General features: G+C 38.1%; 2 protein-coding genes and 1 pseudogene across 2 annotated transcripts; 1 reads left to right on the forward strand and 2 right to left on the reverse strand.

Annotated features, from left to right (window-relative positions):
- LOC149049202 (beta-1,3-galactosyltransferase 1-like) overlaps positions 1-16,057 on the forward strand; it is a 74,785-nt pseudogene that overhangs the window by 40,934 nt on the left and 17,794 nt on the right.
- Positions 245-2,993, reverse strand: LOC149049213 (beta-1,3-galactosyltransferase 5-like). Its single transcript, XM_089201827.1, has one exon. The coding sequence runs from the start codon at positions 2,361-2,363 to the stop codon at positions 1,383-1,385; it is 981 nt and encodes a 326-aa protein (XP_089057953.1). The 5' UTR covers positions 2,364-2,993; the 3' UTR covers positions 245-1,382.
- Positions 6,804-9,233, reverse strand: LOC149049214 (beta-1,3-galactosyltransferase 5-like). The gene has a single exon (XM_089201826.1). The coding sequence runs from the start codon at positions 8,853-8,855 to the stop codon at positions 7,869-7,871; it is 987 nt and encodes a 328-aa protein (XP_089057952.1). The 5' UTR covers positions 8,856-9,233; the 3' UTR covers positions 6,804-7,868.

Genomic DNA, 16,057 nt, shown 5'->3' on the forward strand with positions numbered 1-16,057 from the left:
AGTGTTTCTTCCCACTTCTTGAACTTTATTATAAATGCCATTATGGAGGTCTTAAACTTGTATGTAAAGAAGGCAGCATCTTTGCTCTGCTTTTTGAATAAAAACATCGAATCTTTGTTTTAGACTGATGTAGAACATCAACGTCATGCTGCCTCTTGGCCGTTGGCCCTGATGCTAATTATACATAATGTACATGTACGAGTGAGGCATTTCTTTCTTAAAGTGAAGACACTGAGGCGTTCTCTATTTTGGAGTGTAGGCATGAGTCCATTCAAAGTTTTAATGGCATAAGCAGGTTTATCAAATGAATTGATCAATTGAAACTCATGCAGGGTATGGATTTATGAATTCTAAGCTGACAATAAGTAACAAAAGCAAGGCTCTAACCAACATCCTTTTATATTATATCCAGGTTTTTAATCAGCATTACTTAGCATAACTATCAAGTGAATATTTATCTCTTTTCTGTGATTTGTCACCGTAAGGTTTTTCTTAATATGTGTGAAACTACTGCTCGCCTCGACTAGTTGTTGCTATCTGCGAGCAGTAGATGTCAAGCTGTAAATATAACAGTATCATAAAATTGAATTGATATGAGTTTATGAATTCTAAACTGACAATATGCCATAACATAAACACTCTAACCGACATCTTTTTACATCAAAGCCAGGTTTTTAGGCAGCATTACAGAGCATAATGATTAGAACTCTGTTTCAACTGGCAAAAGTAAAATTAAAAGCCTAGAGATTATTTGACCTCTGTGGTAGCGTGAAAGTTTCTATTTTACACTGAAACGGAATAGTTCTGTTGAGTAATCTTTGGTTACATGTATGAGTCAATGTTTTAAGATTGGTTAAAAACCCGATAGAAAAGTTCATCATATCAACTACATTTCTGAAATAAATGTTTCCATGTCTCTTGCTTCTTAACCCTGTATGTCTCTGGATCAAAGAATATAAAGTCTTGATTGCTCTCAGGTAGATAATAGCTAAATCTTACATCACATTTACTGATTCTGACGCTTCGAGAAAAGCACATTCAAAACATTGTAATAAAAACTTTACTAAGTCATCCAACAAGCCTCTCCACACGTCACTTTTGTGCACTTTTAAGGAAAAATAAATGATATTCTATAACATTCCCCATAAAATAATAAACTGCGATAGTCGTTTCTCGATATCTACTGCTGATAGTGGCAGATATACAACTTGCTTTGACACTCAGCTTGATTACTGGTAAATATCCAATGTCGTGGTTCTGACTCTTCGAGCAATGCGCGTTCAAAACAAGAAAGCTCAAATGAACAACGGATATTTAACAGGGAAACATCACTCACTCAAGAATACATCTAAATATACGTATGTACTAACCATGCCATTGAACTACCGAGGGAAAATGGCTAAGTTAAACATTTTCATTTGGCACTCTTCTCCTACATCATGCCTGACTAAAGTATCATTTGTTGGAACACATACATACTGGGGTGGATGCAGTAGTTCAAAACCCACATTGTTTGTAATATTTATTCCGTTCTTACTCGCCAGCATGCCAACATAAACGTCGTCCAGTCTAAAGAACGGCAAGGAAGAGAAAGTGTCGACAAATGCACGTACAACATCGTGAGACAAAATGTATCCAAAACCGGGGCAAAAGTCTGGATATCTTGTCTCGTTATATTCCTCGTAAGTTACCTTCCACTTACCTTCCCTTAAAGGAACAGGATTTGTGTAGTGATTGCCAGCGTAAAACATCTTCTTCGGCGTGGTGGGTGCGCTTAAGAAGGAGAGAACTCTTGGAACGTGCACGAAAACGTCGTCATCCAATTTCAAAAGAAACGAGAAATTGCAATACGTTACTGCCCATTCGAAGCCCATTTGTATCTTTCGGGTTTGATTCCAGTAGTGGTCATAATAGCTAGCTCGTACAAGGTCCTTAAGAGCTTCATCTTCGTCAAGCAACACGTTTGAAACTGTTTCATCCCGTGTTTGAGCGACCAGAAAAACTGACGTCCATCTTGGTTTTGCGGATCTTTCGAATGCCCATGTCTTACGAATGTTATTCCTTCTTCCGAAATTACCTGGAGCGGATGAGATAATGATAAGAAGATCGTAATGTTGCATACAAGATCTCCTGGTTATAAGAAATGATTTGTAATTGATTTGCGAAGTAGGAGTTGTCGTGTAATTCATTTTCAGTTCTCGTAATGGCGTCTGCCGCCCGTGGTTTTCGACATCTGGTTGTTCACGAACAATGTCAGAGAAGGAGGAACGGGTACTCCGTATAAGTCCTAGTTGGAAAAATACATAAATTGCCATCAAAAAGGCTAAAACCGCCAAAACTCTTTTTCCATGTATTCTGATCATTGTTTACCGGCAAACCCTGGCAAATTGCCACATTGTACATAAAGTCGACGCGTTACGTAGGAACAGACAGTAAAGTTTGAGTCATCTGACTACTTAAATAAAAGCGACACCTAGATTGACATTTTAACAAAATATGCCTGTTCTTGCAAATATATTAGGATGCTCATTGGCCGAGATTACGTAAATTAATCCCGAACAGTGCAAAATGTTGAAATTTAATTGATTGAAGTCGGCAAAAGCACAACGAAATAAAATGGCGGAAAGGTGGAGAGAAAGTCGCAACGTTTTGATTCAGAGTTTGAAGGAAAATGCTTAAAACAAAAACACCCAAAAACAACCAAAGCAAAAAAAAAAATCGACTAAAAGTCTGAAAGTATTGGGCTTCCAAAAGCGAGTATGAAGGTATGAACTGAAAGCCCTTAATAGGACTTCTTTAGAAATTTGTGCTGAACACTACAGAGGGGCAGGTCTGATCTGTTTGACGACAAGATCAAATTTTTTAGGTGGTTCAGGATGGATGATAACGCGTAAGCGCTTGCATTTCAACTATTTCCTCTTTGCGATCCTGAAAGACTGTGTTTACGTCGTTACGCTGGGATTGCAGCACAGGCCTCAAGCTTAAAGATTCAAAATGAGGCATAGGATGGCATAAGAACGAATGAAGCAGCATGCAGATTGACAGAAAGGCTTCGCTCTTGTTTGATATTTCCGCGTAACAACAGACAGCAAATTTTAAGTCATTTGACCCTTTACAACCTAATATTAGTACAAGTATTCTCCCTTCTGTTCTCAATACATTTCCTATGGTGCTGGAAAGGAGAATGTAGAGGCCTAAAGGTAAACTGTCAATCTCTTCACTTTTATCTGGATGAAGAGGCCTAAGGCTCCCTGTTCGACAGTTAAGCGGTTGACAGTTAAATAAAAGCGACACTTAGATTGAAATTTTAAAATAATATACCTGTCCTTGGAAAAATATCAGCATGGTCATTGGCCGAGAACATTTGAATTAATCCGAAACAGTGCAAAATGTTGAAATTTAATTAATTGAAGTCGGCCAAAGCACAACAAAACAAAATGGCGGAAAGGTGAAGAAAAAGTCGCAACGTTTTGATTCAGAGTTTTAGGGAGAATGCTTAAAAAAAATAAAAAACCCAGAAGGTAACAAAAAGACTGGCCAAAAGTCTGCAAGTATTGGGCTTCCAAAGGCGAGTATGAAAGTATGAAGTGAAGGCCCCGAATAGGACTTCTTAAGAAACTTGCTGCACTTGACTTGAGTGTGCTAACCGCTACAGGGGACGGGATGAAGTTATTAGGTGGTTCAGGATGGATGAAATTCCAATTTTAGGAACTTTACGTAAAAAAAAAAAGCAGTAAAAAAAAGCAGAAACAAAAACTAAGGAGCTCTAGAGGATCGAAAATTGTGAATCAATTTGTACTTGTTCTAGTTTTTCTAGTGAAGTCAGTTGTATGGGTGTTTCATCAACATACATACAGCCTGTAATTCTCCTTGCATGACTTTTGAATGACATGTCTTGCATATTTATTCTTTACCATCAAATGATTGTTGAACACTGAAAACTTTTGGCAGGGGTACTTGTTGTTTATGCACCTCATTACTGAGTTTTTATAAAGTATTCGATTACAGACAGTACATATGAAATAAGGGCCTTCTCTTATTTTCCTCTTAAAGTGTTTAATACATGATTCAAGAGATGTGGCTTTGTCTTTGATTTTTCTTTTCTTTTATTTAATAGATCTCTTTTAGCTTCTTGATCCATTGATTCGTATTCTTCTGTGCGCTTCTGAAATAACTCTTTCTTCTTTGGCGCATCCATGGATTAATATGTTTCATTATGTTTGTGAAGTAATTTTTTCTCTATACCATCTAAAGATTGGTAATTTTGTCTGCGTTTGCGAGATAATTCTTTCTTTTTTGTAGGATCCATTGTTGAATACCTCTTTTGAATCTCTTGCTGCCATATAGATGTTTTTTTTTCTGTGTTTTATCACCATATTTTTCCTTTCATTTTCACTAATTTCACAAGAACAGCAAATAAATTGTATATCATACTCTGTAGTCTGACATTGCTGTTTATTTTGAATAATATGAATTGCTTCTACAAGTTTGTTTACACCACTGATGTGTTTTATGTGTTTCATTGCAGGTGAATTACCATCTTCATATGTCAGAAGTGAAAACAATCTTACTGTAGTATGATAAATACAAGCTACACAGTAACTTGAAATCCACATTAAAAATTCTGTTTTCCCATTGTTCCTTAAAATCAAGATCGTTAAAGATATCCTGCTTTCAGCTAATTAAGTTAATTTTCTGTGACTTAGTTTATAAACATCTACATTCATTTTCATGCCAAAAATGTAACACTGTCAGGAATGTAAATAGATGTTAAATGATGTTCACTTTGCATTGTATTGTTAAGCTGAGATTCATTTCGAATAATTGCATCTAAAGTATTTGAGTTCCAGTAACTACAAGGTGAAATGATTGAGTAACATATAGAATAAAGAGCCGTTGCAAAGCAGTGGTGGTTTCTGAATCAATTCTGTTGATCTGATGGTGTATTTAATACATCTTTTACATTGTTGCTCGCGGTCATGTCATATTTTGTAATATGTAAACCTTTCAGTTCATACACATCATAAACTTTGAAAGTATTGCACTAAGTTGTCTGCAAATGAGGTATCTAATAGTATGCATGTTCCTTTAGGATGACTGTTACCATAAATATCTCTAACATGAAAGTCAAACACTTTAAAATGGCGATTGTCAGCACAGTAAACAATACTGACAGCAATATAACCAACTGTATATACTAGTTTTCTAGTATATCACAGTTATCAAGAGAATTTAACATGTCCTCTACCAAGCACGTGCAACTCCATGCGCAGTGCAAACCAACATTCTATATCCTGGTGTACCGGTTAACGAAAATGTGTCCTGGTGTGCCGGTTAACGAAATTTGCGTGACATCGGTAAATAGAATGATAATACAACAATAGCAGTGATAAAGCTAGCAATATCAAGTTGTTTACAAGTATTGATTACAATTAAAACAAACAAAACAGTCACGATATTTAACACAAGAGTTAAGCTGAGATATTCACAGTTCAAGTTGTTTCGTTGAATATCCTTCTCTTTATTCAATGTGGTGTTTTGCTTGTTGTTGTTTCTGTCAACATCCAAGTTCTGCTCATCAAGATCCGTGATTTTTTCGATATCTGAGGTATTCACATTTTTCAAAGTTTTCAACGCTTCCAATTTATAGAATTCGTGGACCAACCTGTTCCGAAATCGCTCGACATCTTTTAGTGTGGGCCTACCACGAATGGTGTGTGCGTTTTTATGTGAGACGAGCGTATGAGGCATTATTCTTTCTGGAGATTTCTTCAAAAAACACGGCGGCATTCTGTATAAGTTGTCTTGTTAGCGAGAAATAGCTCTGGTTGTCGTGATTCCCTTTTTGGTCCGAAAACTACAAGTGTGGCGACCAAATACGACGGAGAACGGCTTGCATTTTTTGACTCGAGCTTTCCTACGGAAGCTCGAGTAATACCGTAAATTTGAGCCGGAGTAATTTAATGATCGTAACCACGTAGGAATCTTGCTATATTTGAAAATGACGATAAACTGACAGAAATTTGACATAAGCTGTCGTCGGCGCTTTATTCTACAGTCAAGACAAACATACCAGTGCCTCAAAATGACCTAGGAAAAGTAAAGTTCATCGTGCAGATGGCTGTGTGTCTCAATTTACACTCAGTCTGCTGAAAGAAGCGCCGGCCTAAGCTTGTTATCGACGGGAAGGAATTTGATCGTGTGATCATTTGGATTTGACTATCTCTGATTTGTATATCAAATTGGGCCGCAGGCGGATGCTTTAGCGGAGGTCTAAATCTAAGACTCATTCCCAAAACCATGTACTTCTCAGGAATGACTTGCTCTCCTTGTAAAAGAAAAGATTTCCATTGGGCAATAGTGCCTTCAATGTTCATATCTCATCCCCTAAAAGGCATTATGGAGGTCCTAAACTTGTCTGTGGAGAAGGCAGCATTTCTACTCTGCTTTTTGAATAACAACATCGAAGCTCTGTTTTAGACTGATGTGGAGCATCGACGTCATGCTGCCTCATGGCCGTTAGCCTTGATGCTAATTTTACATAATGTACGTGTACGAGTGAGGCATTTCTTCCTTAAAGTGAAGACACTGAGTCGTTTTCTATTTTGGAGTGCAGGCACGAGTCCATTCAACGTTTTAATGACATAAGCAGGTTAAAATGAATTGATCACTAAAAACTCACGCAGGATATGGGTTTATGAATTCTAAGCTGGCAATAAAACACAACAGGAATACTCCAACCAAAATCTTTTTATACCATATCCAGGTTATTAATCAGCATTACTGAGCATAACTATCGAGTGTATATTTATTTCTTTTCTTTAATTTGTTACTGTAAAATTTTTATTGGTATGCGCGAAACTACTGCTCGCCTCGACTAGCTGTTGCTATCTGCGAGCAGTAGATGTTAAGCTGTAAATATTTCAGTATCATAAAATTGAATTGAATTGAATTGATATGAGTTTATGAACTCTAAACTGACAATATGCAACAATATAAATACTCCAACCAACATCTTTTTACATCAAAACCAGGTTTTTACTCAGCATTACAGAGCATAATGATTAGAACTCTGTTTCAACTGGCAAAAGTAAAATTAAAAGCCTAGAGATTATTTGACCTCTTTTGAAGCGTGAAAGTTTCTGTTCTACACTGAAACGGAATAGCTCCGTTGAGAAACCTTTGGTTACATGTATGAGTCAATGTTTTAATATCGCTTGAAAACCCGATGGAAAAGTTCATTATATCAACTACATTCCTGAAATAAGTTGTTCCATGTCTCTCGCTTCTTAACCCTATATGTCTCTGGATCAAAGAATAGAAAGTCTTGATTGCTCTCAGGTAGATAAGAGCTAAGTTTTACATCACATTCACTGATTCTGACTCTTCGAGCAAAGCACATTGAAAACGAAAATAGCTATAAACAGCATTATAATAACACTATCCAAGTATGTCAAAACATTGTAATACAAACTGTACTAATTTACCCAACGAGCTTCTCCACAGTCACTTTTTGTGCATTTTTAAGGAAAAATAAATATATTTAGAGTAGCAATAAATCTTTACAGAACGAGGAAGCAATAAAATTCAATAACATTCACCATAAAATAATAAACTGCGATAGTCGTATCTCGATATCTACTGCTAATAGTGACAGATATACAGCTTGCTCTGACACTCAGCGTAATTGTCGGTAAATGTTGTAGCATCCAATGCCCTGGTTCTGACTCTTCGAGCAACGCCCATTCGAAACAGAAATAGCTTTAAATGGCTGCACTCAAATGTACAACGGATATATATTGAACAGGGAAACATCACTCACTGAATAATTTATCTACATATACGCATGTACTAACCACGCCATCGAGCTACTGAGAGAAAATGGCTAAGTTAAACATTTTCATTTGGCACTCTTCCTCTACATCATGCCTGACTAAAGTATCTTTTGTTGGAACACATATATATTGGGGTGGATGCATTACTTCAAAACCCACATTGTTTGTGACACTTATTCCGTTCTTACTCACCAGCATGCCAACGTAAACATCGTCCAGTCTAAAAAATGGTAAAGAAGAGAAAGTGTCGACAAATGCACGCACAACGTCGAGAGATAAAATGTATCCAAAACCGGGGCAAAAATCTGGATATCTTGTCTTGTTGTATTCCTCGTAAGTTACCTTCCACTTTCCTCCCCGAAAAGGAACAGGATTTCTGTAATGATTGCCAGCGTAAAACATCTTCTTTGGCGTGGTGGGTGCGCTTAAGAAGGAGAGAACTCTTGGAACGTGCACGAAAACGTCGTCATCTAACTTCAAAAGAAACGAGAAATCGCAATACGTTACTGCCCATTCGAAGCCCATTTGTATCTTTCGGGTTTGATTCCAGTAGTGGTCATAATAGCTAGCTCGCACAAGGTCTTTATGAGCTTCATCTTCGTCAAGCAACCCGTTTGAAACTGTTTCATCCCGTGTTTGAGCGACCAGAAAAACTGACGTCCATCTTGGTTTTGCGGATCTTTCGAATGCCCATGTCTTACGAATGTTTTTCCTCCTTTCAGAATTACCTGGTGCGGATGCGATAATCATAAGAAGATCGTAATGTTGCATACAAGATCTCCTGGTTATAAGAAATGATTTGTGATGAATTTGCGTAGTAGAAGTTGTCGTTTGATTCATTTTCAGTTCTCGTAATTGTATCCGCTTCACATGGTTTTCGACATCTAGTTCTGCACGAACAATTTCAGAAAAGGAGGAAAGAGTACTCCAAATAAGTCTTAGCTTGAAAGATACGCAAATTGCTATCACAAAAGCTAAAACCGTCAAAACTCTTTTTCTGATCATTGTATTTCGGCACATCCGATAAAAGTGCGTACGCAAATCAAGTCGACGTGTACAGTTTCCCGCTGGCGTCGCCTAACAACAGACAGCAAATTTTAAGTCATTTGACCCTTTACAACCTAATATTAGTACAAGTATTCTCCATTCTGTTCTCCATACATTTCCTAAGGTGCTGACAAGGAGAATGTGGAGGCCTTAAGGTAAACTGTCAATCTCTTCACTCTTATATGGACAAAGAGGCCCAAGGCTCCCTGTTTGACAGTTAAGCAGAAGACATTTAAATAAAAGCGGCACTTAGATTGAAATTTTAAAATAATATACCTGTCCTTGCAAAAATATCAGGATGCTTATCGGCCGAGAACATTTGAATTAATCCCAAACAGTGCAAAATGTGGAAATTTAATTGATTGATGTCGGGAAAAGCACAACAAAATGGCGGAAGGTGAAGAGAGAGTAGCAACGTTTTGATTCACAGTTTGAGGGAGAAAGCTTTAAAAAAAAAAAGTGAAAAACCTTGTAAGTGACAAAAAGACTGTGCAAAAGTCTGCAAGTATTAGGCGAGTACGAAAGTATGAACTGAAGGCCCTGAATAGGACTTCTTAAGAAACTCGCTGCACTCGACTGGAGTGTGCTAACCGCTACAGAGGAGCAGGTCTGATCTGTTTGACGACGGGATGAAATTTTAGGTGGTTCAGGGTGGATGATAACACGAAAGCGCTTGCACTTCAACTGCTGTCTCCTCTTTGCGATCTTGAAGAACTGTGTTTACATCGTTACGCTTGGATTGTAGCACAGGCCCTGAGCCGTCAAAGATTCAAAATGAGGCATAGGATGGCATAAGAACGAATGAAGCAGCATGCAGGTTGACAGAAAAGGTTTCGCTCTTGTATGATATTTTTGTCCACTTTTAATTTTTTCTTGACACTTTTCAAGCTGACCTCCTCTTTATAGCTCGCTGATACATTCTGGAGGAAATCTTTTTAATCTCTCGAATCTTTTTCCTTTTCGAGAAAGATGTTTCGTAGAGAAAGAACTGAATGTTGTCCTGTCAGTTGAATTGGACCTTTTACTGTGGCTCATTTTCTGAGACGGTGTGAGACTGTATTTTTTATCTAGTGCCTAAATAGGTTTCTTACACTCTAATTCTACATTCGAAGAATTGATAGTCCTGGACATAATAGTTGATACGATGTATTCTTTTCCTCCTCTAATTCTAACAAAACGTCATAATCTTTACGCGCGCCATTGAACTCATTCCTCAACTGGTCCAAGTGAAATCTCTCTTCCTGTTACATAGAGTCACTTTACGCGTTCGTTCTTTCAGAAAGAATACTGAATATGTTTCCTTAATCTCTTAGAGGCGGAATTTCGATTAGTGAGTTTAATTTCCAAATGACGAGCCTCCCCCTTCTCATTCATTTTTCCTCTTTTTTATTTTGGTTTAAAAATTTCCAAAACAGGAAGACTCGATGCCTGTCATGCTCTTGGGTGATGTTTATGGTGTGTTGCGGTAGTACGGATCATCATGGCGTGTGGTTAGGAAAGAATTCTGGCGCACTAACAATACTCAACGCTATTCCTCAACACAAAGTTCTAAAGCAAGACGAAGTTCAAATTGTATTCATAACCGAAGGTGGAATGAAGTAGCGATATTTTACTGTAGCATTCATAGCGACTGCTAAGTTTTTTAAACGAGACGAAACGAAAACAAAGGCTAAGCGAGTGTGACATCTTCGTGGGTCGTCTTTAAGGCAAAATAAAACAGGGAAAACCAAAGTGGACTACTCCATGACGGAACTATTCCGTTTCAGTGTAAAATAGAAACTTTCACGCTACCACAGAGGTCAAATAATCTCTAGGCTTTTAATTTTACTTTTGCCAGTTGAAACAGAGTTCTAATCATTATGCTCTGTAATGCTGACTAAAAACCTGGCTTTGATGTAAAAAGATTTTGGTTAGAGTGTTTATGTTGTTTCATATCAATTCAATTCAATTTTATGATACTGTTATATTTACAGCTTGACATCTACTGCTCGTAGATAGCAACAACTAGTCGAGGCGATCAGTAGTTTCACACATATTAAGAAAAACTTTACAGTAACAAATCACAGAAAAGAGATAAATATTCACTTGATAGTTATGTTCAGTAATGCTTATTGAAAACCTGGATATAATATAAAAAGATGCTGGTTAGAGTATTGCTGTTGTCACTTATTGCAGCTTAGAATTCATAAATCCATACCCTGCATGAGTTTCAATTGATCAGTTCATTTTATAAACCTGCTTATGACATAAATACGTTGAATGGACTCGTGCCTGCACTCCAAAACAGAGAACGCCTCAGTGTCTTCACTTTAAGAAAGAAATGCCTCACTCATACATGTACATTATGTATAATTAGCATCAGGGCCAACGGCCATGAGGCAGCATGACGTTGATGTTCTACATCAGTCTAAAACAAAGATTCGATGTTGTTATTCAAAAAGCAGAGCAGAAGATGCTGCCTTCTTCACAGACAAGTTTAAGACCTCCATAATGCCATTTATAATAAAGTTCGGATATAACGCGCACTGTCATTGGTTGAAAGAGCGTGCTCTATGAGAGTATAGAGCATAGAGCTGAGCTAAAGCTGTCACGCCATCTGCCAAACTGTACTATGTTCGAGCTTTTCCGGGACTTCTTTTTAGCTTTTTTCCGATAATTGAAAGTGAAATTTCGGAACTGAAGCGAGCCGACAAGTAGCAACAGAAGAATCAAACAAAGGTTTGTAAACATACCAGGCGCCGTAATTTACGTTATTAAGAGGCTGTCTCTCTTATTTCCACCCGGTCAATTTTGCGTCAAAAATAATTTTTCCTGAAACTCTGTTAACAGAAAGACTTTACCTAGGAAATACCTAAATTAGATTTAGTTTGATTCGAAATAATTTTCTGACTGCATTACGGGCCATAATTATTTCCCAGTCCGTAGGGACCGTCGCAACGTCTCGAAAATTGAAAAATAGGCATATTTTGTAACGTTGTAAAATATTTGATTCGCATAGTTAAGCCACAGAATTTATATCAGATTGCTTAAAAACCTTTCTAGTTTGCCAAGAAAGTTAGAATTTGCCCTCTCAACAAATTTGAAAAGGCGAATTTTAGCATATTCTGACCACTAGAAATCGCCATCGGCCAATGGCCGTAAATAACCTTGATTTAGACGCTAAGTTTTGGAATTTGGGACCTGGTTGACGATTCTATCCTACACAGCCGTTAAGTTTAGACCTTTATAGGCAAAAATATGCAAAAACCCCAGTACGTTTTCGATTTTTCAAAAGTTATGACCGTTTGAATCAGCACATGTACGAGCATTCGCGATTTTTTCGCCTACACCAAAATCGAACCACTGGAGTAGATTTCGTCATAAATACAGCTTACCCGCTTTGCAGCCCGGCTTCATGGCTCACTTCAGAATTTTTCTAATAACCAAATTGGTGAAATCCATGATAACTTCAACAAATAGCTAGGTATTGCCTTCGAAAAGTAGGCGGCATCCAGCGTGATTCGTGGTATTAAAACAAATGCTGGAATTGGCCACATTTCGCGGTGAATCACCCATTTAACATCGCTGCAGAGCTGAATTTTTTCCAAAATCAGAATATAAACTCTCCATGTCTGGAAGCTGAGGGAGAAATGAAGGTTTTAGGCTTCTGAAGTGAAGAAATAATCGCTTAAATTTAGATCCAGTTCGATGTTATACTGTTCTCACAAAGGTCCGCACAAAAGAGAAGACCGCTGATAGCTTGTGCCGTACGTTGTGCCATATGGTTCTGTTTTGTATCCCAAAGTAATATTTGGGCAGAAAAATTTTGGATGAAAAGAATAAATGCTTTTACCTGGAGTTTGATATCATATAATTAATAAATCAATTTCAAATATCCTGAGCTTGCTTCTCTCGGTTCCGCGTCGATTGTGTCCACAGAACAGCAACCTGTCAATAGCCGGAGAAATCATGGGTTTATGTGAAATTTCAGATATTCCTCGCTTCCCAAACTGGTGAACTGGACTTTATGATAACTCCAGCAAATACCTCCAAAATTAAGCGGTCGGCATCTGTTGATACTCTTCTTTGACTCGTTGTTGCGAACTAAACTCGAAAACTAAAGCCATGTTTCGCGCTTAATGTCCTGTTGAAACTTTGGATTGCAGCTGCATTCTCTTCAAGAATCAGTCATAGAACTCCACTTGTAAGTCTATGTGTCGAAGTTTGGCGTTTTGGAATTTAAAGCTGAACGATTGCACTATCGCGCATAACAGAGGTCCGCATTAATCATTGCGGGTGAAGCCGCTAACCCTTTTTTTTTTCGGAAGGCCTGCAAGTGTAGTATGGCATGCAAGTGCTTTTTCGAAACCAGAGAGGCTTCAGTCTGTAGCGAGTCTTCAGCGAGGTTGTTAAAGCTTTCATTGGACAGAGGATACGCATTGACGAAACACCCAGTGAAGGGAACAACAGCTGCAGTAAGAATAGTAGACGAATCAAAGAACACTCTGTATAAATAAGATTGAGCATTTTAGTAGCTTCCACAACTTCGATTCGAATATGGAGATATCGGTCTGAGAGTTTGGAAATGTTATGGCATCGGTAAAGGGAAGTACATTCCATATGACCTAATTTATATCAAGCACCAAGGTCAAACGTCCCTTCAAACCATAGAATCTCAAGGGTTTTATGATCCTCCTGAAAAGCGTGTGGTCAAGCGTCGTTCAAAGGGCAGCAAGGAAACAAAGAGTACAACGCCATTGTTTGAATGCTCTGTGTTTGGATGTGTTGAAGTGTTCGAAACCTTTTCGCAGCTGGAGCTGCACCTGGACGTTGGAAAGCATACAGTCAGCAGGTTAAAGCCAGTATGATGCAATCAAAAGGGACTGGGCCCTTAAGTTCTCGTCGATAGATACCGCTGGTATCGAGTGTTCGAGCTGTTCGTTAGATTCTAGTACACCACTCACTTCTCCCGTTGATACTTCGCCCCACTCGTCTTTACGAACAGGATGGGCCGTAAGCAAACCAAGGGGCAGCGTTAGATTTTCATAGAAGGTAAAAGAATACCTAACGGCACGGTTTACACTTGGAGAAAGAACTGGGCGAAAGGCCGACCCCGCCCAAGTTGCAGTGGACATGCGAAATGCGAAAAATGAATCAAATGCACGTTTGTTCACTAGAGAACAGTAGCTGACAAAGAACCAAGTTCAGAGCTTTTTCTCCCGGCTAGCAGCAATGCGGCGAAAAGATCAGGGTGTGATCGGGATATCACTGGATGAGGAGGAAGATATCCAATGCGTCCAGGAAAATTACGAGAGATAAGATCTGGTAGACAAAGTTAACAAAGAGATCAAAGTCTCACATCCAATCTGCTACGATACGTAGGACCTCTGTGAACGTTACCACAATAACACACTTCAGAAATTCAATGTGGTTTTGTTGAGAGCCATCTGTAGTCATTTTGAGATCCCTGTAAAATTGAGAGACAAAAAACAGATCCTCATAGACAAACTGTCGGACGTGATTAGTGATTGTCAGTGTGTTTCTCAGTAGACTTATGTAAACAATGTCTTATACGGTGGCTGAAAGTGTAGAATATGCTCTACAGATACAAACTACCTTTACTTCCGATATCAAGTTCTGACGGCGTTGTTATAGTGTAATATATTATAATATCTAGTAGTCAGTGAAATGTTTTGATGAAATCGATTGAAAATTTACCAAAAGCAACACTTATAACATCTGTTCATACGAAGCATGTGTCAAGTTTTTAACACGTTGGTAGCCGATTTCTCCGGCTATTGACAGGTTGCTGTTCTGTGGACACAATCGACGCGGAACCGAGAGAAGCAAGCTCAGGATATTTGAAATTGATTTATTAATTATATGATATCAAACTCCAGGTAAAAGCATTTATTCTTTTCATCCAAAATTTTTCTGCCCAAATATTACTTTGGGATACAAAACAAAACCATATGGCACAACGTACGGCACAAGCTATCAGCGGTCTTCTCTTTTGTGCGGACCTTTGTGAGAACAGTATAACATCGAACTGGATCTAAATTTAAGCGATTATTTCTTCACTTCAGAAGCCTAAAACCTTCATTTCTCCCTCAGCTTCCAGACATGGAGAGTTTATATTCTGATTTTGGAAAAAATTCAGCTCTGCAGCGATGTTTAATGGGTGATTCACCGCGAAATGTGGCCAATTCCGGCATTTGTTTTGATACCACGAATCACGATGGATGCCGCCTACTTTTCGAAGGCAATACCTAGCTATTTGTTGAAGTTATCATGGATTTCACCAATTTGGTTATTAGAAAAATTCTGAAGTGAGCCATGAAGCCGGGCTGCAAAGCGGGTAAGCTGTATTTATGACGAAATCTGCTCCAGTGGTTCGATTTTGGTGTAGGCGAAAAAATCGCGAATGCTCGTACATGTGCTGATTCAAACGGTCATAACTTTTGAAAAATCGAAAACGTACAGGGGTTTTTTGCATATTTTTGCCTATAAAGGTCTAAACTTAACGGCTGTGTAGGATAGAATCGTCAACCAGGTCCCAAATTCCAAAACTTAGCGTCTAAATCAAGGTTATTTACGGCCATTGGCCGATGGCGATTTCTAGTGGTCAGAATATGCTAAAATTCGCCTTTTCAAATTTGTTGAGAGGGCAAATTCTAACTTTCTTGGCAAACTAGAAAGGTTTTTAAGCAATCTGATATAAATTCTGTGGCTTAACTATGCGAATCAAATATTTTACAACGTTACAAAATATGCCTATTTTTCAATTTTCGAGACGTTGCGACGGTCCCTACGGACTGGGAAATAATTATGGCCCGTAATGCAGTCAGAAAATTATTTCGAATCAAACCAAATCTAATTTAGGTATTTCCTAGGTAAAGTCTTTCTGTTAACAGAGTTTCAGGAAAAATTATTTTTGACGCAAAATTGACCGGGTGGAAATAAGAGAGACAGCCTCTTAAAACGTGAGCAGATACGAAAATCCTCACGGGAAAAACAAAATAGACATTCGAGGTTTTAAAGATTGATTCACGCTCAGTTAGATTGCAAGCTTACGTACGGAAATAAAAATCAAACACAGCTAACACTCATATAGTATATAAAGTTCAGTGTTCGAAAACAAAACAGAACAAAACAGAAATGATGAAAAATATAACCAAACTGGCATAACTGTTAAA

This window comes from Pocillopora damicornis, chromosome 3, assembly GCF_964200805.1.
Source record: "Pocillopora damicornis chromosome 3, jaPocDami1.2, whole genome shotgun sequence".
Classification (NCBI taxonomy): domain Eukaryota; kingdom Metazoa; phylum Cnidaria; class Anthozoa; order Scleractinia; family Pocilloporidae; genus Pocillopora; species Pocillopora damicornis.

Coding starts and splice junctions, on each gene's coding strand:
- LOC149049213 (XM_089201827.1), bottom strand. CDS start 2,363: ATGATCAGAATACATGGAAAAAGAGTTTTGGCGGTTTTAGCCTTTTTG.
- LOC149049214 (XM_089201826.1), bottom strand. CDS start 8,855: ATGTGCCGAAATACAATGATCAGAAAAAGAGTTTTGACGGTTTTAGCT.